General features: G+C 37.8%; 1 protein-coding gene across 5 annotated transcripts; it reads right to left on the reverse strand.

The window, feature by feature from the left end:
• LOC109234118 (CBL-interacting serine/threonine-protein kinase 24-like) lies at positions 652-25567 on the reverse strand. Of its 5 annotated transcripts, XM_019399968.1 has the most exons (18): positions 25259-25563; positions 24763-24839; positions 22847-22919; positions 22271-22506; positions 21800-21862; positions 21582-21653; positions 20577-20684; positions 20413-20487; positions 20242-20295; positions 12180-12305; positions 6039-6128; positions 3812-3934; positions 3332-3379; positions 3105-3224; positions 1981-2097; positions 1425-1481; positions 1250-1324; positions 652-1139 (listed from the first exon to the last, which is right to left on the reverse strand). In XM_019399968.1, the coding sequence occupies exons 4-18, from the start codon at positions 22433-22435 to the stop codon at positions 1044-1046; spliced, it is 1389 nt and encodes a 462-aa protein (XP_019255513.1). In that variant the 5' UTR covers positions 22436-22506; positions 22847-22919; positions 24763-24839; positions 25259-25563; the 3' UTR covers positions 652-1043. The 5 variants fall into 5 exon arrangements, with proteins under 5 accessions (XP_019255513.1, XP_019255510.1, XP_019255511.1 ...); XM_019399965.1 differs by having other exon boundaries at positions 20242-20487; positions 25259-25567; XM_019399966.1 differs by lacking the exon at positions 24763-24839 and having other exon boundaries at positions 20242-20487; positions 25259-25567.

Raw genomic sequence — 25920 nt, forward strand, 5'->3', positions numbered from 1 at the left:
ATTAATTATGGGATAACTTGTTTCCAAACCAAACAACCCCGAGAGAAGATAGAATTTTAAAAGATATTTGTGTAAAAGTTGCTCTTTGAGAGAAGATAGAATTTTAAGATGGGGGAAATTACATAGTGGAATGCTTCTTTTCTATTTTAACAACCGTCCATTATTCCTACTCAGTATGACTCGCACCCGAAACAGTAGGTTAAAAGATGAAAGTACTTATTATTAAACCTCTTACTTACGGGAAAAAACCATCTACTTTGTTCCATTACGGGCATGAATAGCATTCACAAAAAGGTATAACTAGTTCTAAAGATGTTTATCAGTTACTAGAAGAATCAATATCAAACCCTAGAATATCATACTGATTCAACAAGTGACCAGATGGTAGCCTGGCGCAGTAAGCTCCCGCTGTGCGGGGGTCAGGAAAGGGCCAGACCGCAAGGGTGGATTGTACGCCCCTGCATTTCAGCAAGAGGTTGTTTCCAGGGCTCGAACCCGTAATCTCCTGGTCACATGACAACTTTACCTAAAATTCAACAAGTGACTAATCCCAAAAATTATTGTCCACAAAACCAAACAATGGAGGAACCAGTGGCCAATGCAGTGGATCCATCTCCTTCTACGGTCGTCAGCTAAAGTCATTTATATTCAGTTGAACTAACTATTAAAATGAATAGTTCACACTAGAAAACACTAGAAAATATATACAAAGTCAAAACACTAACAACAGGGTATGCAGTTACAAAGATTTTGCAGGGGCCAAGAGGACCCAGGGTGGAAAAGGGGGGGGGGGGGGGGGATCTGGATAACACTTCAAGAAAAACATCTATAACAACAGACATATTATACCAACACAACAATCTGGTATACGAGAAAAGGGGATTGCAGGCTTCAAGTATTTTGTTAACATATAATACTGCTTACAGGTACACTGAGTTGGGGGGTTTGTCTCATTTCTCTCCACTGAACCTCTCTCTTGGATTACTTTAGTGAGGTAACTCACGTATCAGTTCATTTCCCCCTTCATTTAGCAGTTATTTGGGTCAGCAAGTCATTGTTCTGGCCAGACTAGAGTTTCCCATGCCCTCCTTTGGTTTCAAAATGATATTATCAATTTTTTGGCAGAATTCCTTGTAAAACTGCAAAAAGATTAATGGCTTGTTCTGAGCTTTGTGCAATTCATTAGAAAATCTAAATTTAATGATTGTGATGCAATGCTTTAGCAAAAGTTACAAGGATAGAAGCAGACCTTATGGTATTCAAGGGTTTCCCCAGCAGCCTTCCGAACATCGACCATATAAAGGGATGGCGCAACTAGGAAAACCTTTCAAATTAAAGGAAAAAACAGTCAAAAATGAAAGAGGAATCGGGTAATAAAACGTCACTAAAGAGCAGCTGCATGAGTAGTTTAGTTCACAAGTTACCTCCAGTACAACAGCAAATGGACCAGCCTTATTTGCCCTTACGCCTTGAAGTCTAATCTGCAAAAGAATATAACAGTACAAAAATTAAACCAGCTTCAAGGAAACAGAAACTCACACCATGCAACCTTTGAGATTAAAAGAAAAAGTGATCTAAAAACCCAAAAGCCCAGAAAATCATCAATCAATGACAGAAACCTATTAGCGTTATGACATTGGGTTTAATTTGCAGAAAGATGAAATGTGCTACTCGGGATAAGTTTGTTATCTTAAAGCATGTCTGAGGGAAGCTCACATTTGGTAACAATTAACTGTCAAAAGATACGAGGTCTTTAAAAAGTCAAACGTAGAGTTTGTGCCTACAGTGTAAAACATCAAACTTTAATGATTTAGTCGTCTATTAACTTATTACAACCCTTTTCTTTATCTGGATTTGGAAACAGCAATTTCAGCAAGCTCACTTGGAGTTTGTCTATTATTATAGCATTTCTTCGATTCTATTAGTAGTTAGAACAAAGAATGAATCCGACTGTATCATATGGAGGTGAAGAATATTTACCTTGTAATTATGTGTGGTGACCTTGAGATCCATCGACCATGCTGCTGCTTCGATAGTTGATATTATGATATTAGCTGGTTGGCGGGAAACAAATCGAGTTTGACGCTTGACATAATCCTGTAAGAATGAATCAAGTCATTTAACAGAGAGTACCAGTCATCTATTTTTACACTGGGGGGCTTCTGATCAACTATGGCAGCTGTTCCTAAGCATGATTGGACTCAAACGGTGTGTGCCTAGGACTACAAAGGGTCTGTTGAGTTGCTGGGACAATGCAAGTGGCAGTGTGAGACAGAAGAAATGGCGGAAAATTGTCCCAGCATGCATTTGGTGGACAGTATGGAAAGCAAGGTATTTCGAAGATAGATGCTGCTCACTACAGAAGATTAAGATGATTTGTATTTTGTTATCTCACTTTTGACGTAAAGAAAGTATGTTGACAAGCTGAATCGCTCATAGAAGTCATAGAATCCCTGTAAGCCGAGCAGGATATAGTTACTTGTAAATATGGTTTCCTGAGCTATCTTTGTGCTGCTGATTAATACATTGTTACCAATTTCAAAAAAATGAAGCAAGTCAACTGTTCTCAGTTAGCATAAGAAGTTGCAAAACCTTGTCTAGAAAGATGAAGCACTAGGCGAACCCCCTTTTCCAAGTGGGGAGAAACTCAAAAACTAACTAGACTTCCCAGGATTATGAGCTATTCCAGATTATCATAGACAGATTATTTCCTAACAAATAAACAGTCATATATCATGTATATATCATGAAAGACGACGTATAAACAAATGGTTGGTCACTACGAAGCATGTTTTCATGTCGCATGTATCCAATCAACAAAAAAAGGGAGAAAAAAGTAGAAAAGAACATACGCACAGAGAGAGGCTAACTAGCTTGCTTCTTAAAGGAAAACACTACACTAAAGAAATTATAGAAGAAACCTTTGCAGCTTCCATCAACCCCCTCTCTTATTGCACAAATGAAAAGTTTAAAGCAAAAACCAGGAAAAAGAAAAGAGAAGGAAAGAACAACAGATATATGCAGTAGGAAGAAACAGAAAGACTGCATGACACGAAACTAAGGTTTGCTCGACCTTTTTTTGTTCACTGAAATAATCACTGTACCTGACGCCTGTCAAATAAGGCTGCTAAATTCAACCCCTGAGATAGTGTGATCATCTCGAATGCATTCATTATCAAGGGGCCGCCCTCACTATATTCAGATTTCTTACTTACAAGTTCCTCCTGCAAAATTGAAGATGCAAGAGATATCAAATTTAGGCACAGCATAGATGAGAATTATTGCTAATTTCTCCCCAAGAAAGCATCATTATCTCAAATGCATTCATTACCAAGGGGCTACTATCACTATTAACAGATTTCTCGCTTACAAGTTCCCCCTGCAAAATTGAAGATGCAACAGCATATTAAATTTAGCCACACAGAATAGATGAGGATATTGCAATACGGAGTCATCAGTTATCATTGGATCTATCTTGATACTATAAGAATTCTCTTAAATTCAATACTCCCTCTGTTCCATCTTGTGTCTTAGTTTGACTAGGCATGGAGTTTAAGAATGTAAAGAAGACTTTTGAATCTTGTAGTCTTCAACTAAAGGTGTGTATAACATACCAAAAAAACCTTTGAACCTTGAGGTAAAATGTAAATGTTGGAACTAAAAACTTATCAAAGATAGAAAGAGATATTCTTTTTGAAATGGACTAAAAAGGAAAGTAGGACACATAGATTGAAAGGGAGTATTATACTTATCATCCAAAATATACAATGAAAGTTGATAAATATGCCATAATAATAAAATGGAATTCCACCTCAATATCGTCAAACACAGCACGGACATCATCAAGATTCACTTGTTCGTCATCTTTAACCCTGAAGGGCAAGTAGTCTTTTCGGAACCAAGAGTCTCTTTTTATCCCTTTAATCTTGATCCGCTGCATTTATATGGTTCTGATTAACATAGATGGTGGCTATAGAAACATCAAAACTGCTCTAGTTTGCAAAAATCATACTGTAACTTCTCAAATTTACCGAGAAAAGACTGATGAGAAAAGTAATAGAGTTACTCTATTGAACAGAAACAGGAAACTCTCAGTAGGCATGCATAAAGTATGGCTTACATATGCAATTATCAGAAGGATCTGTAAGCTGAGAACTCATGAGAGATTCTTTTTTTTTTTTGGTTTGAGAAGGTAATGTATCGGTAAGCTTAAAGTAAAGACGAGCAACTAAACCCAAACAATTCATGTGTACTTTACTAGGAAAAAGAGCTTTGCCCCGTCAAAAGAGTGATGTGTTGCATAAGTGATTAATGATTTTAAGAAGAGAATTCACCCTCCAGATGTATTACATTTTCATAGATTATCCAGGCAGAAAGCAGCTAAGCAAGTTTGCAGTATCTTTTGACAGCATTTCATTTTTCTGTATCACAACATCCTAATTGTTTCATTCAATCAATCATGTCCATTAACTGCATATCTTCTCCTCTTGATAAAAATAACTTGGATATGACAAACATTCTACTTCACTTCAAGTGGGGGTATTCTGTACTTAGTTTGCTAATTTTAATAAGCATAACAGTGAGCATCATTTAAAGCATGTGATATAGCTTTGGTAGAAAATGAACAAAGGTTTAGGTGGGAAAAAAAGAGCAGAAAGAAGCGGCAGAAAGGGGTGACCAGCACAAGTTTGCTTGGGGAAGAAAGGGAACTTCCGCTTTGTCCTCAGCAATTCAGATTTGTGAGTGATCAATAGTAGAGTGGTCTGGAAATAGGTTACTGGATCAAGAAAGACATATTTGAGCATTAAAAACCATGGTAAACTTCTTCAGAGATTTATCCTTCACAAGTCACAGTAATAATTTAATTTAGTTTCCCTAAAGAGATCAGAAAGAACAATATAGAGTCAAGCTTTAGCACGTTTAATAACAAGCTGAAAACATAAGGAGGACAAAGAATTGAAAGAAGAGCATGAAGGATGAATTATAATAGACACGAAATGCATCTCTAACAATCAAACCATCTCCATCTAGCTAAAGTTTCTTGCTGGATTTAGTATTTAAGGCGTCCATAAATTGTGGGTCATTTTTAACTTTTTTTTTATTGGACAAAAGATGAAGTCTAGTCAATGGTTCATCAAAACACAATAAGAAGGACGCACTACTCCGGACGAAATTTCAACTATGTTCTACAAGGTTGTAGTTAGACCAACTATGTTGTATCATGTATGGCGCAGAGTGTTGCCCGGTCAAGAACACTCATGTCTAGAAGATAAAAGTAGCTGAGATGAGGATGTTAAGGTGGATGTGTGGGCATACCAGGTTGGATACTATTAGGAATAAAGTTATTCGGGATAAGGTGGGAGTGGCTTTTGTGGAGGAAAAGATGCGGGAGACGAGGATGAGATGGTTCATGCATGTTAAGAGGAGGAGTATAGAAGCCCCAGTCAAAAGGTGCGAGAGGTTAACCTCAGTGGGTATCAGGAGGGATAGAGGTAGGCCTAAGAAGTCTTGGGGCCAGGTTATTAGACGGGTCCTAGCGCAACTGGAGTTGATTGAGGACATGAGCCTAGATAGGAGGGTGTGGAGGCCGAGCATTAGGGTAGAAGGCTAGTAGGTAGTCGAGCGTATTTCTTTTGTCTTTCCCAGTTTGCTAGCATTAGTGTTGTATGTTATCCTTTTATTCATAGATTGCTATTATTACCTAGATTTTAACTGCTTTCTTGATTTCAGTATTTTTATCTCGTTGTTATTCCATCTTGTTGCCATTACTTTTGTCATCCGTTCTCTAGCCGAGGGTCTATCGGAAACAGCCTCTCTGTCCTTCTAGGGTAGGGGTAAGGCTGCGTACATCTCACCCTCCCCAGACCCCCCTTGTGGGAAAATACTGGGCTTGTTGTTGTTGTTACGTAAACAACATGTCTGTAGTGCAGGGGGAGATCTCCATTCTAGGTGGCCTACCATCTTCAAGTCTATTCTGAGCGACAAAGAAGCAATGTGATACCATAACTATAAGATGGAATGGTGATCTCTACACTCACAGTATCAGGATTTGGGTCAAGAATTTTTCTTATCAGTGACACTGCACCAGGAGAAAACCAAAAAGGACAGGAGAAATCAGCTGCATTGATCTGCATCAATAGAAAAGCCAATTAGAAATTTCATGGAGCACAAAAGCAATGCTCAGAATAATGAGGAAGCAGCGAAAATTTTCAGTTCCGCAACTACATAAAATTTTAAAATAATTGAAATGGAAATAACTAAAAGAAGAACACAAATGAACAAATTATATTTCCTCTATCCCATTTTCATGCATGCAGCCCGGTGCACTAAGCTCCCGCTATGCGCGGGTTCCGGAAAAGGACCGGACCACAAGAATCTATTTTACGCAGCCTTACCCATTTTATGTAACAGTATTTTCATTTTAGCTTGTCCCAAGAAATTGACGCTTTTCCATATTTGGAGACTATGAGGGTCATTTGGTTTTGCATTTAATTGTGCAGAGATTATAATACAAAGGTTGTTTCACTAGTAAATAGTAATGTAGAGATTGTTAGTGGTGAATAATAATGCATGGATTGTTATATGGTGTGTTAGTTTCATTGTATAAATAGTACTCCCTCTGTTCCAATTTATGTGAACCTATTTCCTTTTTAGTCCGTTCCAAAAAGAATGAACCCTTTCTAAATTTGGTAACAATTTAGCTTAAACTTACAATTCTACCCTTAATGAGAAGCTTTTATAACCACACAAATACTCTGGGCCCCTTTTTGACTTATTTAGGACCACAAATTCCAAAAGTCTTCATTTTTTCTTAAACTTTGTGCCCAGTCAAACAGGTTCACATAAATTGGAACGGAGGGAGTAATAAATAACCCTAATCCCATATGTATTAGGAGTAGGACATGTATTGTATATATATAGAGCTCATTGTATCATTGTCATAATTAATCAATAATAGATTTTTCTCCCGTGCATTCTCACATGGTATCAGAGCAACCGTGAGAAATTTATCGTTGTGCGTCATTCCAGCGATATCCGGGAAGAAAGAACTCAGTCACCGTGCAATTTTCCGGTGACCTAAGTGACTAATTGCGTCAAAGTCACTAATTATCAGTGTTGTGCAAAATCCAACACCACCACAAGGTTCCAAAGAGAGATCCGACCAAACCCCAGAAAAAATCACCAGAAAATAGCAAGCCACGCGCCGTCACGCGCTTGTCGGAGCTCTGCCACCAGCGGCGCGTCTGTCCCACGCGCCGGCGCGTGAGACCCCTTCCGGTCAGATTTTGAAAAAGTTTCTTCAGAACAGCTTCATCTCCTTACAATTCCGAGTCTATTGGTGCTATTTCGGACAGATTCCGACAACTTTGGAATTCTCCGGTGAGCTACAGTGATTTTTTCGGCGTGAACAGTGATCCCCAACAATTTCCTGCTTTTTCCGGCACGATATTATAATGGAATTCGTACCTGAAGCCTTTAACTCACAATCCGTTGGATTAAATGCAATAAATCCAATCCAGATGGTTTCTTTACCGGATTATATTGAGTTCCTTCAGTACAAAGCACGTAAACAGACATCTTCAGGATTAACCTCCGTTGTTCCAACAAATAGTAGCATGACTGGTGTCCCCCAATCTTCACCTTCTGAGTCTTGGGTCATTGTTTCAGGTGCATCTAATCATATTTCTGGTAACAAATCTCTTTTCACTAGTATCTCATATTCTCAATCTCTTCCAACAGTCACAATGGCCAATGGGTCTCAAGCCATGGCAACTACAATAGGTCAAGCAAGTCCACTTCCTTCCTTACCTTTAGACTCGGTTCTTTATGTTCCTGGTAGTCCTTTTAATCTCATAGCCGTTAGTCGCTTAGCCAAATCACTTAAATCTGATGTTTTATTTTTTTATGACCTTGTTTTTATACAGGAACGCAGTACAGGGCGGATCATTGGTACCGGTGGACTTATCCTTGCAAAATCACATGGACTCACATCTTGTCTTCCTCCAATAACTTCTCCCGTTACTGATTCACCAGATTTATTACATAAACGGTTAGGACATCCCAGTTTGTCAAAACTTCAGAAAATGGTACCTGGCTTATCTCACTTGTCCACTTTAGAGTGTGAGTCGTGTCAGCTTGGTAAGCATACCCGCTCCCATTTCCCGCGGCGTCTTGACAATCAAGCAGAGTCACCTTTTACTTTAGTCCATTCAGATGTTTGGGGTCCTAGTCGGGGTAGCTCTACCTTAGGATTCCGCTACTTTGTCAGTTTCATTGATGATTATTCCAGGTGCACTTGGATATTTTTGATGAAAAATCGATCTGAGTTGTTTTCTATTTTCCAGACCTTCCATGCTGAAATTCAAAATCAATTTGGGGTTTCTATCCGCACATTTCATAGTGATAATGCCCTAGAGTATTTGTCTTCCCCATTTCAGCAGTTTATGAACTCCCATGGGATTATTCATCAAACATCTTGTCCGTACACATCCCAACAAAATGGGGTAGCTGAAAGAAAGAATAGACATCTTATTGAAACTGCTCGTACCCTACTCATACAATCTCATGTTCCGCTCCGTTTTTGGTGGGATGCAGTTCTTATATCTTGTTATCTTATTAATCGTATGCCATCTTCAGCTATCCAAAATCAAGTTCCATTCTCTGTCCTGTTTCCCCACTTACCTTTGTTCTCTCTTCCACCCCGTGTCTTTGGGAGTACGTGCTTTGTTCATGACCTTACTCCAGGAAAAGATAAGTTAGCTCCCCGTGCTCTTAAGTGCATATTTCTGGGTTACTCGAGAACGCAAAAGGGATATCGATGTTATTCTCCTGACCTTCATCGATTTCTTATGTCTGCTGATGTTACCTTCTTTGAAACCCAATCATACTTCACAGGTCCAGTTAATCACTTAGATATTTCTGAGGTGCTACCTGTTCCTTCTTTTGGGGATTCAGTCCCTATCTCCCATTCATCTTCCTCCATAGCTCCACCGCCTACAGTTCCAGTTCCAGTGCCACCACCTATAGCTCCAGTATCACCACCGAGTCCAGTGCCACCACCTAGTCCAGTTCCACCAACTCTAGCTCCAGTGCCACCACCTAGTCCAGTTCCACCAACTCTAGCTCCAGTGCCACCACCTAGTCGAGTTCAACCTTCTACAGCTCCACCACTCCTGACTTATCATCGTCGTCCGCCCCCAGCATCAGGCCCAGCTGATTCACGTCCTGCACCTGACCCTGCTAATACTGCGGACTTGTCTCCTCTTAATCAACCGATTGCACTACGAAAAGGTATACGGTCCACAGTTAATCCTAATCCTCATTATATCGGTTTAAGTTACCATCGTCTCTCATCATCCCATTGTGCATTTGTGTCATCTTTGTCCTCTGTTTCCATTCCTAAGTCTACAGGTGAAGCACTGTCTCATCCCGGATGGCGACAGGCTATGATTGACGAGATGTCTGCTTTACATACGAGTGTTACTTGGGAGCTTGTTCCTCTTCCTTCAGGTAAATCGACTGTTGGTTGTTGTTGGGTGTATGCAGTCAAAGTTGGTCCAGATGGCCAGGTTGATCGACTTAAGGCTCGTCTTGTTGCCAAAGGATATACTCAGATATTTGGACTCGATTACAGTGATACTTTCTCTCCCGTAGCTAAAATTGCATCAGTCCGCCTTTTTCTATCCATGGCTGCTGTTCGCCATTGGCCTCTCTATCAGTTGGACATTAAGAATGCTTTTCTTCACGGTGACCTTGAGGATGAGGTTTATATGGAGCAACCACCTGGTTTTGTTGCTCAGGGGGAGTCTAGTGGCCTTGTATGTCGGTCCCTCTATGGTCTAAAGCAGTCTCCTCGAGCCTGGTTTGGTAAGTTCAGCACAGTTATTCAGGAGTTTGGCATGACTCGTAGTGAAGCTGATCACTCTGTATTTTATCGACATTCTGCTTCAAATCTCTGTATTTATCTGGTCGTTTATGTTGACGATATTGTTATTGCCGGCAATGATCAGGAAGGTATTAGTAAGTTGAAGCAACATCTCTTTCAGCACTTTCAGACTAAGGATCTGGGCAGATTAAAGTATTTTCTGGGTATTGAGGTCGCTCAGTCTAGCTCAGGTATTGTGATCTCACAACGGAAGTATGCCTTAGATATTCTTGAGGAGACAGGAATGACAGGTTGTAGACCTGTCGACACTCCGATGGATCCGAATTCTAAACTTCTGCCAGGACAGGGGGAGCCTCTTAACGATCCTGCAAGATATAGGCGGTTGGTTGGTAAATTAAATTACCTCACAGTGACTAGACCTGACATTTCCTTTCCTGTGAGTGTTGTGAGTCAGTTTATGGATTCTCCCTGTGATAGTCATTGGGATGCAGTTGTCCGCATACTTCGGTATATAAAATCAGCTCTAGGCAAAGGCTTATTGTTTGAAGATCGAGGCCATGAGCAGATCGTTGGATACTCAGATGCTGATTGGGCAGGATCACCTTCTGATAGACGTTCTACGTCTGGATATTGTGTCTTAGTAGGAGGAAATTTGGTGTCTTGGAAGAGCAAGAAACAGAATGTGGTTGCTCGGTCTAGTGCAGAAACAGAATATCGAGCAATGGCTATGGCCACATGTGAGCTAATTTGGATCAAACAGTTGCTCAAGGAGTTGAAATTTGGTGAGATTAGTCAGATGGGACTTGTGTGTGATAATCAAGTTGCTCTTCATATTGCGTCAAATCCAGTGCTCCATGAGAGAACTAAACACATCGAGATTGACTGTCACTTTGTTAGAGAAAAGATACTCTCGGGAGATATTGCTACAAAATTTGTGAAGTCGAAGGATCAGCTTGCTGATATTTTCACCAAGTCCCTCACTGGTCCTCGTATTAGTTATATATGTAACAAGCTCGGTACATATGATTTATATGCACCAGCTTGAGGGGGAGTGTTAGTTTCATTGTATAAATAGTAGTAAATAACCCTAATCCCATATGTATTAGGAGTAGGACATGTATTGTATATATATAGGGTTCATTGTATCATTGTCATAATTAATCAATAATAGATTTTTCTCCCGTGCATTCTCACATGGTGAATAATAATGCGGGGATTGTTATGTAAGGATTATCAATTTAAAGGCATTATGCCTTTAGATATTCTTATATATTGCTATTACATGTATTCCTTCTATCCCATATAAAATGATACAGATTCACATATAAGTTACACTTATGCTAGTAAGACGGCATTCGGTTTCCAATATTAACCTTCCCATAACTCATTCGGAGCTTAATACCAGAAACAAAAAGTGTATTAGCTATACAGACATTATATTACTAATGCAAAGTTTTATACTGGAAACCAGATGTGGTATAAGTAATACCGAAGTTTATACCAGGATTAAATATCCTTATCCCTCAAACCAAACAACCCCTAAATGATAGTACTTCTATCCCGCCCTTATTGACATGACATGTTAGGACCTACCTGAATAAAAACTGATTTTCCATCAGGAGAGAGAAAGATAAAAGGACATGTTGAGCCCTTATCATCTCTCATTTAATTGTTGGTAGCAAGGGAAGTTTTGATAATTTACAGATATTTAGATTAAGTGTCAAAGTCTCGTTCGTTCCTTAAACTCCTTGTCTAGTCAACACCGTCACATAAATCGGACAGAGGGGGTAACAGATAAATAGCAAGTAATAAGCAAAGAAGTAAGTGACTCATGGAGACACAAACTGAAAGTCATTAAACCATAATCACCTGGCAAAGCCAGTCCTCGAGACTCACTCAATCACATAGAGCTTACCCTTCACAATTCTCAACTACTCTTAGCAGTTGATGCTTGATAGAGGTCAAAGAAATGAATAAGAAAATGGCAAGAAGACTTCATATATGTTACAACCTATTAGCCCTCAGTACAACAATTATGCCTTATATCAAAACTAGTTGAGTTCAGTTATGTAACTATACTCTATAATTTCTCTATCAAAACAAATAGGAGTTCTCTAGAGGAAGAACCTAGAATCCTCAGACTTATCCATATGAAACAGAGCAACAATTGCCCCTAATATAATCCCTTAAAACCCGTTAGAATCTTCCCGCTGTATAAAGCATAAAGCAAAATAACTTCACACAATACATTTATGAACCATTTATCTCATTACATATGCAAGACGGCATCTACCTTTGAAAACAAGGTAGGAAGGTCTACTTCATCAAATGGAAGATATCCCGACATTAAGACAAAAAGGATGACACCACAGGACCATACATCAACAGCAGCACCGTCATAACCTCGGTTACTTAACACCTGAAGCATTAAGTAAAATTAATATGTCAGATACAGCAGAATGAGCTTAATTGCATTTTGTTGAAGAAAGAGGTTTCAAGCAATCCAAACTGTGTTCACAAATTGACAGAATCCCGGTGGATTGTATATTAAACAACCAACAGAAATTACGATACTACATGAAAAGATGGATAAAGACACACATTACAGCATATTACAACAGGACTCTGAAAAGAACTATAAACTCAGATTCACCCTCAACTTAGAAACTGTTGATTAGCATGATTCAAGGAGATTTGATTTAGCAGATTGCTGATTAGCATGATTCAAGAAGATTTGATTTAGGAGATTGTTGATTAGCATGATTTCAGGAGATTTGATTATATTTAGGAGATCTGATTTGATTTGATAGCTTGATTGATTATATAGATTTATTTTATTTCCTTAATTAGCATTAGGAGCTTTGTATAAATTCTCTTGCTCATGGGACGTAAACACATACAGAAATATAAGAAGCCTTTTTTTCATCTCAAAATCTACATGGTATCAGAGTCATTGCTTCCTTTTTGAGGTGAGTTATCTCCCTCACAGCACTAGGGTTCCGTTTTTATCAAACAGGTCGAGTTTTCTCTCTCTTGGTGGCTGCCCGCAACACAAACTCCTTCTGGTCAGGTTTGTTTTTGGAATTTTCTTTTCTATTGGGGTCGCTAGAACATTCCAAGCCCGTCCCTACCAATTTTGATTTTTCCGTTCATCGATGTTCAGGTTCCATCGAGACATATTTGGTTTCCAGCAAGGCAGATTATTTTTGAGCAATTTTCTTAAGATTTCCTTCTAATTGGGCAAAATTATGGAGACATTCAAGGAGACGGTTTCTAGAGAAATCTTGTCTTCAGATGAAACTTAGCTTCTTCGTCGCCTCATAGCCAAACTTAACTCCGCTAATGGTGCCACATCCAATCACGTGCAATCAGGTACTGCCTTTCCTGCTCACCTTAATTCTTGGATTGTTGATTCTGGTGCAAAGACACATGACATGCTCTTCTAAAGGCATTCAAAACTATTCTCCGTGTCTCAAAGGAGATAATGTTAAAATAGCCACTGGTTCTTTAACACCTATCTCTGGAACAAGTTCTGTTGTTTGTACTCCTAATATTAAACTATCATCCGTGCTCCATGTCGCTGAATTCCCTGTCAATCTTTTATTTGTTAGTGCTATCACCAAAGCTCTAAACTGTAAAATCGAATTCTTTCCCGATCATTGTATTTTTCAGGATCTTCAAATAGGAAAAAAGATCGGCAGTGGTAGATTACGTGATGACTTGTATATATTAGATGGAATTCAAAACTTTGGTCAAGCCTTTTTTGGGGAAAGTAAGGATGTCAACCAAGAAATAATACAACGGCATAAACGGTTAGGACACCCATCATTCTTTATTTTGAAGAAGTTATATCCCGATTTGTTTTCATGGACTCGATTTAAATCTTTGTTCTTAATGCGTGTGAATATGCCAAGCATACTAGAAACTCTTATTATATGAGTGATAATAGAAGGACAACTCTGTTTATTACTATTTATTCTGATGTATGAGGTCCTACCAAACTGTTTCTTTGTCCGGTAGTCGATGCCTCGATGGTTTGTTCCCTTTCATTGATTGTTGCACTACGATAACTTAGGTATATTTGTTAAAAGCCAAAAGTGGAGTTTTCTCTTGTTTTCAGTCATTTTATAAGATGATTTGTACTCAGTTTGATGCCAAAATAAAAATCTTAAGAACTGACAATGGCAGCGAATACATGGATAAAAGATTTGGTGCTTATTTGGAGTCCAATGGAATAGTCCATCAGACTAGTTGTCCTTACACTAGTGCACAAAATGGGGTCGTTGAATGAAAAAATAGGAATTTGTTAGAAGTAGCAAGATCTCTTATGTTCACCATGCATCTATCAAAATCTTATTTGGGGGATGCTATTCTAACGGCTGCCTACCTTATCAACAGAATGCCACTTAAACCTCTCAATTTTCAAAGTCCTTTGGAAGCTTTAAAGGGTATGAATAAATATATTGTTCCTCCAAAGGTGTTTGGGTGTGTTTGCTTTGTCCACACTAAAAATTCTGGGAAACTTGATCCTAGAGCTATAAAGTGTGTTTTAATTGGGTATTCTCCAACATAGAAATGTTACAAATGTAATCATCTTCCCCCTAGGAGATTTTTTGTTAGCATGGATGGTACCTTTCGAGAATCTGAGCCCTATTACAGTATTACCTCATCACCTCTTAAGGGGGAGAGTAGTAAGGAGGAAGAGGTGATTCTACCTAGTTCCATTACTGGACCTCTTGATGACATTGTCACAGGGAAAAGTGAAATTGGAGAAAGAATTCAGGGGAGACTATTGGGCTTTTGGATAGGCTTGATTTGAAAACTTACTCAAAGGAGAAATAGAGCAGAAAAAACCATCATGCAATCTACCGAGGCTGAACCTTCTTCTACTGGTGAGTCATCTACATTTCCTAATGAGTTAGATGTGCCTATTGCTCACAGAAAAGGAGTCATATCTTGCACCACCAAACACCCTTTATCTAATTTTGTCTCCAATAATTCTTTGTCTCCCTCCTATAGAGCCTTTGCCTTGTCTATTTCTTCTGTGTCTATTCCTAGATTGGAGGGAAGCTTTTGCAGATCCTAAATGATAGCAAGTTATGATTGAAAAAATGAATGCCATGTTAAAAACGGAGACTTGGGAACTTGTCACTTCACCACCCGACAAGAAGTTGGTTGGCTGCAAATGGGTCTTCACTGTGAAGCACAAAACTGATGGTTCAATTGAAAGATACAAAAAAAGATTGGTGGCTAAGGGATTCACTCAAACTTATGAAGTGGATTATCAAGAGACATTTTCCCCTGTTGCTAAAATGAACGATATTAGAATTCTTTTATCTTGTGCAGCTAATCTTGCTTGGGACTTGCAACAGTTTGATGTGAAGAATGCATTTCTTCACGGAGACTTAGAATAAGAGGTGTATATGGAGATTCCTCCTGAATTTGATACTGGACAAAGTCAAGGAAAGGTATGCAGATTGAAGAAAGCCTTGTACGGACTGAATCAATAACTTGGTTTGATAGATTCAGCAAAGCAATGATCTCCTTCTGTTACCAAGATAGCTGTCCAATGGGACGGGACGGGACGGGACGAAATTATCGGGACAGGACGGACTTTAACCGGGACGGTGACGGGACGAGCTTTAAACGGGACGACCCGGTAGGCCCATCCCATCCCACTAACAAACAGGGCGGGATAGGACGGGATAGGACGGGACGTAGGCCCTAAGTGGGCCTTTTTAAAAAAAAAATTCATTTAAACATTTAAGCATTAAATTTGGCAACGGTTATTCTTTTTATAGATAGCAACGGTTATTTTTTTAAAGTTGACAATGACTAAGTTTTTAAAGTTTGCAACGGCTAGTGTTTTTGACTTTTATAATAAACTTAAAACTTAATAAATTATAAAGAAACTAAGTAAAGAATTATAAATATTAAAATAAAAGACTTGTAACGAAATAGTTTAGTAATTATAATAGACCTATAATTTATTTAATATAATCTCAAGCTATAAAGTAACTAAGTAAGACAATTCATAAAAATTTCAAGGCTAAAGCCTTTTATTTTATTAATAAAAGTTTCAAATTTCACATACAAATACAAGTCTTTTGAATAACACCTTATCTACGCAGCTACCTTCTAGGAAGGGTTCTGTTTGAACTAGACCTCTTAGTAGCATATGCACATCATTCTTCAAACTCACGAATTCTACTCGCTTTATTAGCACGAAAACTAGAGCCGCAAGCATGTTGTACTTTACCACAAGCATCAAAAAATAAATTAATACCATCTTTTACAACCAAGTTAAAAATATGGCATGCACATCTAACATGGAAAATTTCTGGATTAATTGGGCAAATTCTAGCTTTTAAGCTATTTGCTACAGTGGTGTTAGCAGAAGCATTATCTAATGTGATAGTTAAAACTTTATCATTGGGCCCATAAATTCAAGTATTTCTAGAACAATAGTTGCAATATATGCTCCAGTGTGTTTTGAATCAACAAATTTATAACCAACAATAAGTTTTTGCATGTTGCAGTGATGATCAACCCAATGATATGTAACAGTTAAATAATCATTACCATTAGGACTACGATCTTTATCAGATGTGATAGACACTTCACAAACTAAGTGAAAAAATACACAACGAATATACTAAAGATATTCAGTTTGAAATTTAAAAACATCATTTCTAACTGTGGTCTTAGGAAAACCTTGAAAAGCGGGACTATAAGTTTCTCGTATATAATGCACAAAAGCAGGGTGAGAAAGAAAAGTAAAAGGTAAGCCACAGACAGCGACCATTTTTGCTAAATTTTCACGATCTCTATCTTTGTTATAAGGACGTAATATAGTACCAGAAGTAGGTTGAAATTGTCGTTAGACAAAATTAGAACTCCCGCCAAATCCAGTAGGAGCGCCAGTACCGCTGCTAGGATCTGATATTTTTCCGGCATCTATTTGAGCTTGTATCCATAAAGGTTTGTGTGTTTTAAGTAAGTGCCTGGTCAAACCCCGTCCCACCTGATTTTTCATGTGCAAATCGTGCTTTACATTTTACACAGGTAGCAACTAAATTGACTTTATCATGTTCAAAAGAATTCCATACAAGTGATGTTTTCGTACGTCCAGCCTTAGCCTTACCCTTTACAGGAGGTACGGGGGTAAAGCTCCAAACCGAGATTGACTCTGAGTTTGAGCTTGTGTTGCTGGACTAGTGGGTGCTGCATCTAATTTTTCTTCCTCGTTAAAAATATCATTGCCAAATTGTCTTTGTAAAATTTCATGATCTAGTTGTACTCCCGAATTAATATTATAAAATACGAGGGGTTGAGTAAATGAAGTTGCATCAACATGAGTCATTTTATCTATATGTTTTCTGATTCTAGGAGAAGGATCAGGATTAGGATTACTACAACTAGCATCTTTACCACTTTTTTTAAATGGGTTGGTTATGCCAAATACTTTTTAGGAGCCATAATTTAAATACGAAAAGAAATTAGACAAGTTAACACAAAATTGAAACACGAAAATAAAACACGTAAAGTAAACACAAAAATTAAACACTAAAATTATATGCAAAAATTAAATATTAAAATTCGAAGATGGAACGAATGCACCGTGATTAAATATTGAAACTTGAAGAAATTGCCTAAAAATTACTCCAAATACTTGACGAACTAATTTGAAGCTTGAAAGTTGCTCCAAAAACTTGCCCAAATACTTGAAACGTAGTTAATTATGAGAAAATTAATAGAAGAATATAGATAGAATGTAAGAAATTTGAGAAAGAATGATTGATTTTTGTGAGAAAAATGAAGAAGGATGGGGGTATTTATAGTTAAAATAAGGCCAAAGTGTAATTTAATAAATGCCGTTGGCCAGTAGCTCTTTTTAAAAAAGAAAAAAAATCGCGCGGGCTGGCGAGACGGGTCGGGACCTTAAGGGGCCGGCCCACCGGGACAAAATGGTCAGCCCGTCCCATCCCATGTCCCGTTTAATATAGGCCCAGTCCCGTTTAATATTTAGTGGTCCGGGACTGGGATGGGCCGGGCCAACCCGTCCCGTTGGACAGCCATAGTTACCAATAAAGCAATGTTGATCATACTCTCTTCATAAGACATCAAACGGGTAAACTCACTCTTCTCATAGTTTATGTTGATGACATAGTAATGACAAGAGATAGACAAAGAGAAGATGGCTCGATTGAAGAAGTTGTTGCCACATGAATTTGAGATCAAGGAACTAGGAAAATTGCAGTACTTCTTGGGAATTGAGGTTGCTAGATCAAAAAGATGAATCTTTATTTCTCAAAGGAAGTATATTCTGGATCTCTTGAAATAAACTAGTATGACAGGTTGCAGACCCGCAGAATCGCCATTGAAAGCAATCACAAGTTACAAAGCGGAGTTGGAGAGTGAGTTGATAAGGAGAGATATCAGAGGTTGGTTGGAAGACTCATTTATCTCTCTCACATTAGACTAGATATAGGCTATTCAGTTAGCTTGGTGAGTCAGTTCATGGATGATCCCCGAGATACTCATATGCAAGTTGTCTTTCACATTTTGCGGTATCTGAAATCTACTCCAGGGAAAGGTCTACTTTTCTCCAACATGATCACATCCAAATAGAAGCCTTTAAAGACGCGGATTGAGCTGGATCTCTAGATGACAGAAGAATTACATCCGATTATTATACGCTCGTAGGAGGAAACTTGGTTACTTGGAGAAGCAAGAAGCAAAGTGTAGTTGCTAGATCAAGTGCAGAGGCAGAATATAGAGCTATAGCCTAGGGTGTTTGCGACTTGCTTTAGCTACAAAAGCTACTCTAGGAATTAAGACCGTCTGAAAAATGAAAACTTTCCTTGCACTGTGAAAATAAGGCTACCATCAGCATAACTCATAATCCAGTCCGACATGACCGAACAGAGCATGTGGAAATTGATCGACACTTCATCAAAAAGAAGTTACAACTGGTGTCTTAAGTTTGTTTTATGTGCTATCAGAAAAACACTTAGCTGATGTGTTTACCAAAGGTCTCAACAAGCTAACTTTCCATACTTTAAGTTGCAAGTTGGGCATGTGCGACATCTTTGCACCAACTTGAGGGGGACTGTTCATGATTCAAGGAGATTTGATTTAGGAGATTGTTGATTAGCATGATTTCAGGAGATTTGATTATATTTAGGAGATCTGATTTTATTTGATTTGATAGCTGGATTGATTGTATAGATTTATTTTACTTCCTTAATTAGCATTAAGAGCTTTGTATAAATTTCTTTGTTCATGGGATGTAAACACATATAGAAATATAAGAAGCCTTTTCTTCTTCTCAAAATCTACAAACAAATGAAAGTTGATTAGCCATGAGAGGTAAATAAGTTCTGGGACAAAGTAAAATGAATGATACGAATGCTCTTCTTGGCTTCACCGTAATTCAAGCTCCTTGTAGACAGAACACATGTCAATGGCACTCTTTAGAATTGATTGAAGATTTATATATATTTATATATATACACATCCATAGTATATTATAGAGTTGAGAGGAGTAATTAAGACTTAATTTTTACAAAGAAGAGAAATTGTGCATTCCTAGAGATAGACAGCAGGGAAACTAAGTAATCCTACAAAGAAATATACATCCCACAGATGACCCCTATGATATTGAGAAGGAATGAAGCTGATATGGAATCCCAGTCGGCAAACACGAGCAAGGTTGTCGTAAGCATTGACAGACTGACTAGGAGGGTATTTGGATTGGCTTATAAAAAGTAGCTTTTAAGCTAAAAGCCAAAAGCCATAAGTTGGTAATACCCAACTTTTGGCTTTTGGCTTATTTTTGTACTTTTTACGCCTAAAAGTAAGTGATTTTAAGCACTTTTGTATCATTGCCAAACACCACACAAACTAAAGAAGTGCTTAAAAGCTAATAAGCACTTAAAATAAGCCAATCCAAACACCCTCTAGGTTTCAGTAAAGGACTAAAAGAATGTGAAAAGCAACAAGCACATAGGAAATTATGCTAACAAATCCCGCCACTTTCTCATAAGGAAGCTGAAAATGTTTGTTCAGCAAGCATACTATTCTCAAGCTTAAGGTTAAAGCAATACATGATGACAGCATTATCGCATGGCATCATTAAAGCAGGAATGACATCATATCTCTACCCAGTAGTAAATTTAGCATGAGAATAACCAATCAATTTAAAATTTAAATAATTTGAGATGAGAAGAGTATTATGGAGGCTAGCAGGCCAATTAAATGAGGAATCATCTTTTGGGTATCCCAAATAGGAAGCAACACTCATCAAACTGTCACAACGGATTTAAAGAATTCAAAATAGATAAACATCGTACCTCAGGTGCAATGTAATTTGGAGTCCCACAAGTGGTATGAAGGAGGTCAACTCCCTGATTGAAATCTCGATAAAGTGCCGTTTTAGAAGCTTTCATTTTCGCAAGGAAAATCAAGAAAACAATAGTATGCTCTGCCAATCTAATGCAACTAAAAAATGAGATTCTACTTACTTGTTGAGGCAATGCACTAAGTCCAAAATCGGAAACTTTCAAGTTACCTTGGCAATCAAGAAGAAGATTTTCAGGCTACAGAACAAGGAAGAGCAACAAATGTTAATGGTTAATGCTAAAACTGGATATCCCCACAACAAATTCCCCATATAGCAATTGCCGACCTTCAGATCCCGATGATATACACCCTTACTATGACAGTGAGCAACGGCATCTATGAGTTGCTGGAAGTATCGTCTAGCCTCTTTTTCAGGGAGCCTAACTTGATGAACCTACAAATCCAGCAAAACTATCATGAAAGGCAGAGGCATGATAAAGATAAAAAATCACTTCTTAATAATCAACATTGGAAGAAGGCGGATAAGAAAGAAAAGGTTCAAAGGTCCATGAACAGTACCAGAGTTAGTGAAAATGGAAACACCTAAAGGAAGACCGACTAAGAATCAGCATGTACCCAACAGTATAGATCTATTTGGTACTCCTTGCAACCACCATTGTGTACTAATGTTTAGAACTAGCATGTCTGAGGTATTACATATCAACTATCCGGATCTGATGAAAAAAAATTCAATCACTGGACTTTGACTAGCTAGAAAACATCCTTGAACTCTCTGAAAGACGGAAATAAAGCTAAACTATTGTTAACAAATTGATCATTTCCACCCATTAACCAAAGACTAAAATTAGAGTGGTAAGATAAAACTAGTATAAACTCTTGAAGATGAACCTTTTGGATTAACAATAGAAAACGTATCACAATCTCAAAAACTATTAGTTGTTAGAGAAGGGATCCTGGGACCTTTATTGAAAAAACGGAAGCACAAGTATGCATGCTAACACAGAAGAAAGATCTATATATGGGTAGCTTGTCAAATAGCTTTTATGAAGATCATGATAATGGATCCGTGCTTCTATTATTTTCTCTTAGGAAGATAATCCCCGAATCTTTACTTTGTATGTACAGATTAGGATTCACTCAGTTGATTTGATTAACTCCCAAAATCTACATCAATCTAGATTCGAAAATAGCCCTTACTTATAGATCATGAAGCATTATCCAACAAAACTTTACCAAGGTATAATATCGCTAAACACTAAGAATAACTAACACCAAGCCAGGAGTAGATATTCAGTCAATATATATATAAAAAATGCTGGAAATATCTTACAATTTTGTCGAAAAGCTCTCCTCCAGTGACAAACTCCATAATGATATATATTTTTGTCCGACTAGCTAAAACCTATAAATGAATATACAAAAGCAATAAACATCTCAATAGAAAAATTAAGAAAATGAAACTACAAATTTAACATACTACAGACAGATGGGGAAAGGGAGAGATAGAGAAAGAGTTGTACTCATACTAGGCTTCTTGAATTATTTTACCTCGTGAAGCCGAACTATGCAAGGATGTCTGACAATTTTCATTATAGATATCTCTCTTTTGATCTGCAAAACCAGACCAAAGAAGTCAAGAGATTGACCTGAAAAAGAGGCAAAATATGAAGAACGAGGAGAAAACTCCAAGATATTAAGTCCTCATAGCCAGATAATCATCTTTAACAAAGCATAGATAGTCAAAAAGAAAATGATACAGCAAATGCTTTACTTCTTAAGTACCTCAAGTTAGTCAAACAACTAAAGCACAGACTTAGGATCCATCCACTTCCTGGGAGACAGGGTTACTCATCAAGCAGTTAACTCAAGATTGACAAAGTAGATTCATGAATCTAAACTTGGCTTTGAAAAGATTGATTTGTCAATTCTGAAAAAACTTTGCTTTCTCAAATTCTGATCTTTAAAGGCAATAAACTCAAACTTAGACCTAATATAAGAAAAGAAAGTATATTGCAATACCTGCTCAACCATTTTGTTCTTGAGAATGGTGCTTTTCGCCAAGACTTTGATGGCAACATTCTCGCCAGTCTCAGTGTTCTGCGCGAACTTAACTTTGGAAAAAGCACCTTCGCCGATAGTTCTGCCAAGCTCATACTTCCCAAGCTTTCTCTTGACTTTCTTCATCTCTCACTTCTCATCCGACAGACGGAGTCACTTCTTTAACTGAACCAACTATACCACTAGCTTGTGAAGACCTATCAATGTAGTCATAGGCAAAATGAAGAAATAAACAATTAAAAAAAATTGTAGAACATTTTACTGTATTTAAATTAAATTATCTAGAGAATCTTCAAAACAGGCTCGAACTCACACATAAGGACTACCTTATCAGCTTTTATGCATACATATAAAATTGTAGAATACGACACAAATCACCGACAAAAAAAAGCTGCAGTTTCGAACCCAAGGGTGTGGCTTAGTGATCAATGAAGAGAGAGAAGAATCATGAGGTCTCATGTTCAAATCTAAGCGCAAACAAAAAACACTAGGTGATTTCTTCCCATCCTAAGTCTTAATGGGCAACGTTATCCGTACCTATGGTGGTGGGAGGAGCAGATATCCGGTGGAATAGTCGTGGTCCGCGCAAGAAAAAAAATTGCAATTCCAACTGCAAAAAAAAAAAAAAAAAAAGTTAACTGATCAACAATATTAATTGAACCAGCTGCTACATTTGCTCATTAAAAACCATAAACATGATACCAAAAAAAAAAGGGATTAAAATTAAACAGCTTTGAGTTAGCGCAGATGATTTGAGTTGCTTATGGGGCATAGTAGTACAGAGCGGTTACACATTGTTGATTTCAGACACCTCCGGTAGAGCCAACAACCATTCAGTGAATTGTTTTGTGTTACTAAGTTTCAAGACGTTTATTGAATCCTTTACGATGTTTTGGGACTACCCCTTTCAAAGTAAGATAGTTTTGAACAACATATAGATATTGTAACTTTACTCTTTTCATCCAAATCGAAATATCGTAAGAGAAGCACTTTTACGCCCAAAAAGTCCCATTTCTTTCCGGACCAACCACCAGCGATTTCCGACAAGTCTTTTCCCGGGGGAGCGAAAAAAGAAAAGAAAATGAATCAAAGCAATGAACCCCCTGTCGATCTGGGAGCAGCCTTGTCTTTTCCTTTGTACTATTTGTAGTTTATAAAGAATAAGCTCCGGAAGCGGATACACTGATGGTAGGGAAGGCTAGCACACATCATTTTTCTAAGAATAAGTGAATTTCACGACGAGTCAGCTCGTAGTGACCAGCTAAAATCAATAGGCTAGATTTGGAACCCTTGTTACAGCCCTCGAAAAGCTGGAAAGTACCCATGTGGCACACCATCCAGTATCACCAAGAAAGGGAATGTGTTGTAGAGGATGCTTACACATGGGGTCTATGGATAATTCGACTAAGCGTTACGGCAATTATGTGATGGTCAGTCATTGAGGTTTAGATTTTAGCTGCCTGACATAGAAGGATCTGTGGATATAGGGGTTTTGGAGATGCTAGCAGGCGTGACTTCAGAGTTGTGTTTGAGCAGGCATGTTCATTAGGATGAGGAATCTTGAACTTTTGGAGTTTAGAGATTGAATTTCTAGAGGTGAGACTATCACTTTGGTAATGGTCAATAGTCAGAAAGTTGGTTGTAGGCATCTTTGGTGGGTGACTTGAGAAGATTTGTGCTTATTCAAGCTTGTGGATTATAGTATTTGGTATGTTGTGATCTGCTTAGGTGTAGTAATATATCCTTCTCGGAGATCTTGATTTGAGGAGTATGGTTTAAGAGGTTGTTGGAATTATTTTTGTGTATCGGGATAATGGACAAATTGAGTAAAGACTATAGAGATTTAAGGATTCGTAGATTCAATGCATTAGGTTTCCCGAGGTTTAAGCTTATCTAGCTGATCACAAGTGGTGTAGTTAGTGACTGGGATGAAACGGATTTGCATATATATGTTCGCAGTTGTGTGTTGATAAGTGAGAGTTAGAATGGGTCTTTGTTGGCTTGTGGAAGGCTTATTACTACTTCAGAAGAATGTGGAATCAGTTTAGGTGTCTACTGGTAGAACCATAAATAATGTGTATTCTACGGCGGGTCAGATTTGCTTATACAAATCAAGGCATCATACGGGTGTGTCACCCAGAAGAGTTATAGTTATATGGGATACTTTCTACCATCGGGTTTGTAGAGTAGCAGCTGACTATGTGATGTGGCGGTTATGGCATGTATTTCTATTTGAGTTTTGTTGAGTTTGCTTAATTGTTACATGATGGGCAGATGAAATGAGTTGTGTAGCTACTCATAGATTGTTACAAAAAAGCTGCAGTTTCGCACCGTGTCGCCTAGTGGTAAATGAAGAGACAGAAGAACCACGAGGTACCAGGTTCAGATCCAAGTGGAAACGAAAAATACTATGTAATTTCTTCCTAGCTTTGGTGGATAGAGTTATCCAGTACCTGTGATGGTGGGAGGAGCAGATATCCGGTGGAATAGTCGAGGTCCGCACAAGCTAGTCAAAAAACTGTAGTTTCAACTGAAAAAAAAAAAAAAAAAGTTTTTACTGATCAACAATATTAACTGAACCAACTGGTACATTAGCTCATTATAAACCATAAACAACGAAAAAAAGGATTAAAATTAAACAACAACCTAGAAAATGTCGCAGTTCCAACTTCTACTGAAAAAGGTTAAAGAAATTAAACTGATCGTAAGCTTCTTCAATGTTTACTGAACTGTTTATGATCTAAAAAAACATACACAGACATTATATTGAACTGATATCTAAAGTTTGACCAACATAAATAATATAACAATCTTAATAAAATTGATGCATCCAAATTTGACCGGAAATGAATTTGAATAGCTATGCGAATACAAGGAGATTATATGGACTGAATGGTGAAAGAGTAAACATAATAATGAATTTAGCAGTAAATGAGAGGAGAATTTTACGGGGGGAGCATAGCCGGAAAAGGAGAACAGGCGGCGGAGCAGTCGCCGGGAAAGCGAGAAATCCGAACTCCGAGCTATTTGGAGAATTTTGAACTGGCGAATCTCGTCAACTAGAAATGAATCAAAAAGTGGTTAATTTTAACAGGTCAAATATCATTTTTCTTCTTGTTCGTTTTCCCTACTTTGTATGAATCTATACCAGTAAATTGAAAAGTGGATTTCTTCGTTTAAAAAGGACAGAAGAACAGAAAAGAAAGAAGGGAGAAAATGATATTTTTAAAGGTGACACCTTATATAACTATGTTACTCAATATAACAAAGTGAAATAAAAAGTACTCTGGCCATTTTAATTTATATGAATTATGAAACAAGTTTTAAGAAGATCACTAAAACTTGTTGCATTAAATATGTTATATCATTTGTGTGTCTATAACAACAACAACAAGGACGACAACTCGGTAAAATTTTACTAGTGGGATCCGATAATATAGTGTGTGCATAGACCTTATCTCTATCCGCGAGAGTAGATAGGTTGTTTCCGAAAGACCCTCGGCTCAAAAAAATGAAAAGAGGTAATATGCCATAAAATTTGTATGGCTATAAAATTTCTTATTATGAATAAAATAGGAAATTTAAGTTAAAATTATTTCTTAAATTTAGAA

The sequence above is a fragment of the Nicotiana attenuata genome, chromosome 11 (genome assembly GCF_001879085.1).
Source record: "Nicotiana attenuata strain UT chromosome 11, NIATTr2, whole genome shotgun sequence".
Lineage (NCBI taxonomy): Eukaryota > Viridiplantae > Streptophyta > Magnoliopsida > Solanales > Solanaceae > Nicotiana > Nicotiana attenuata.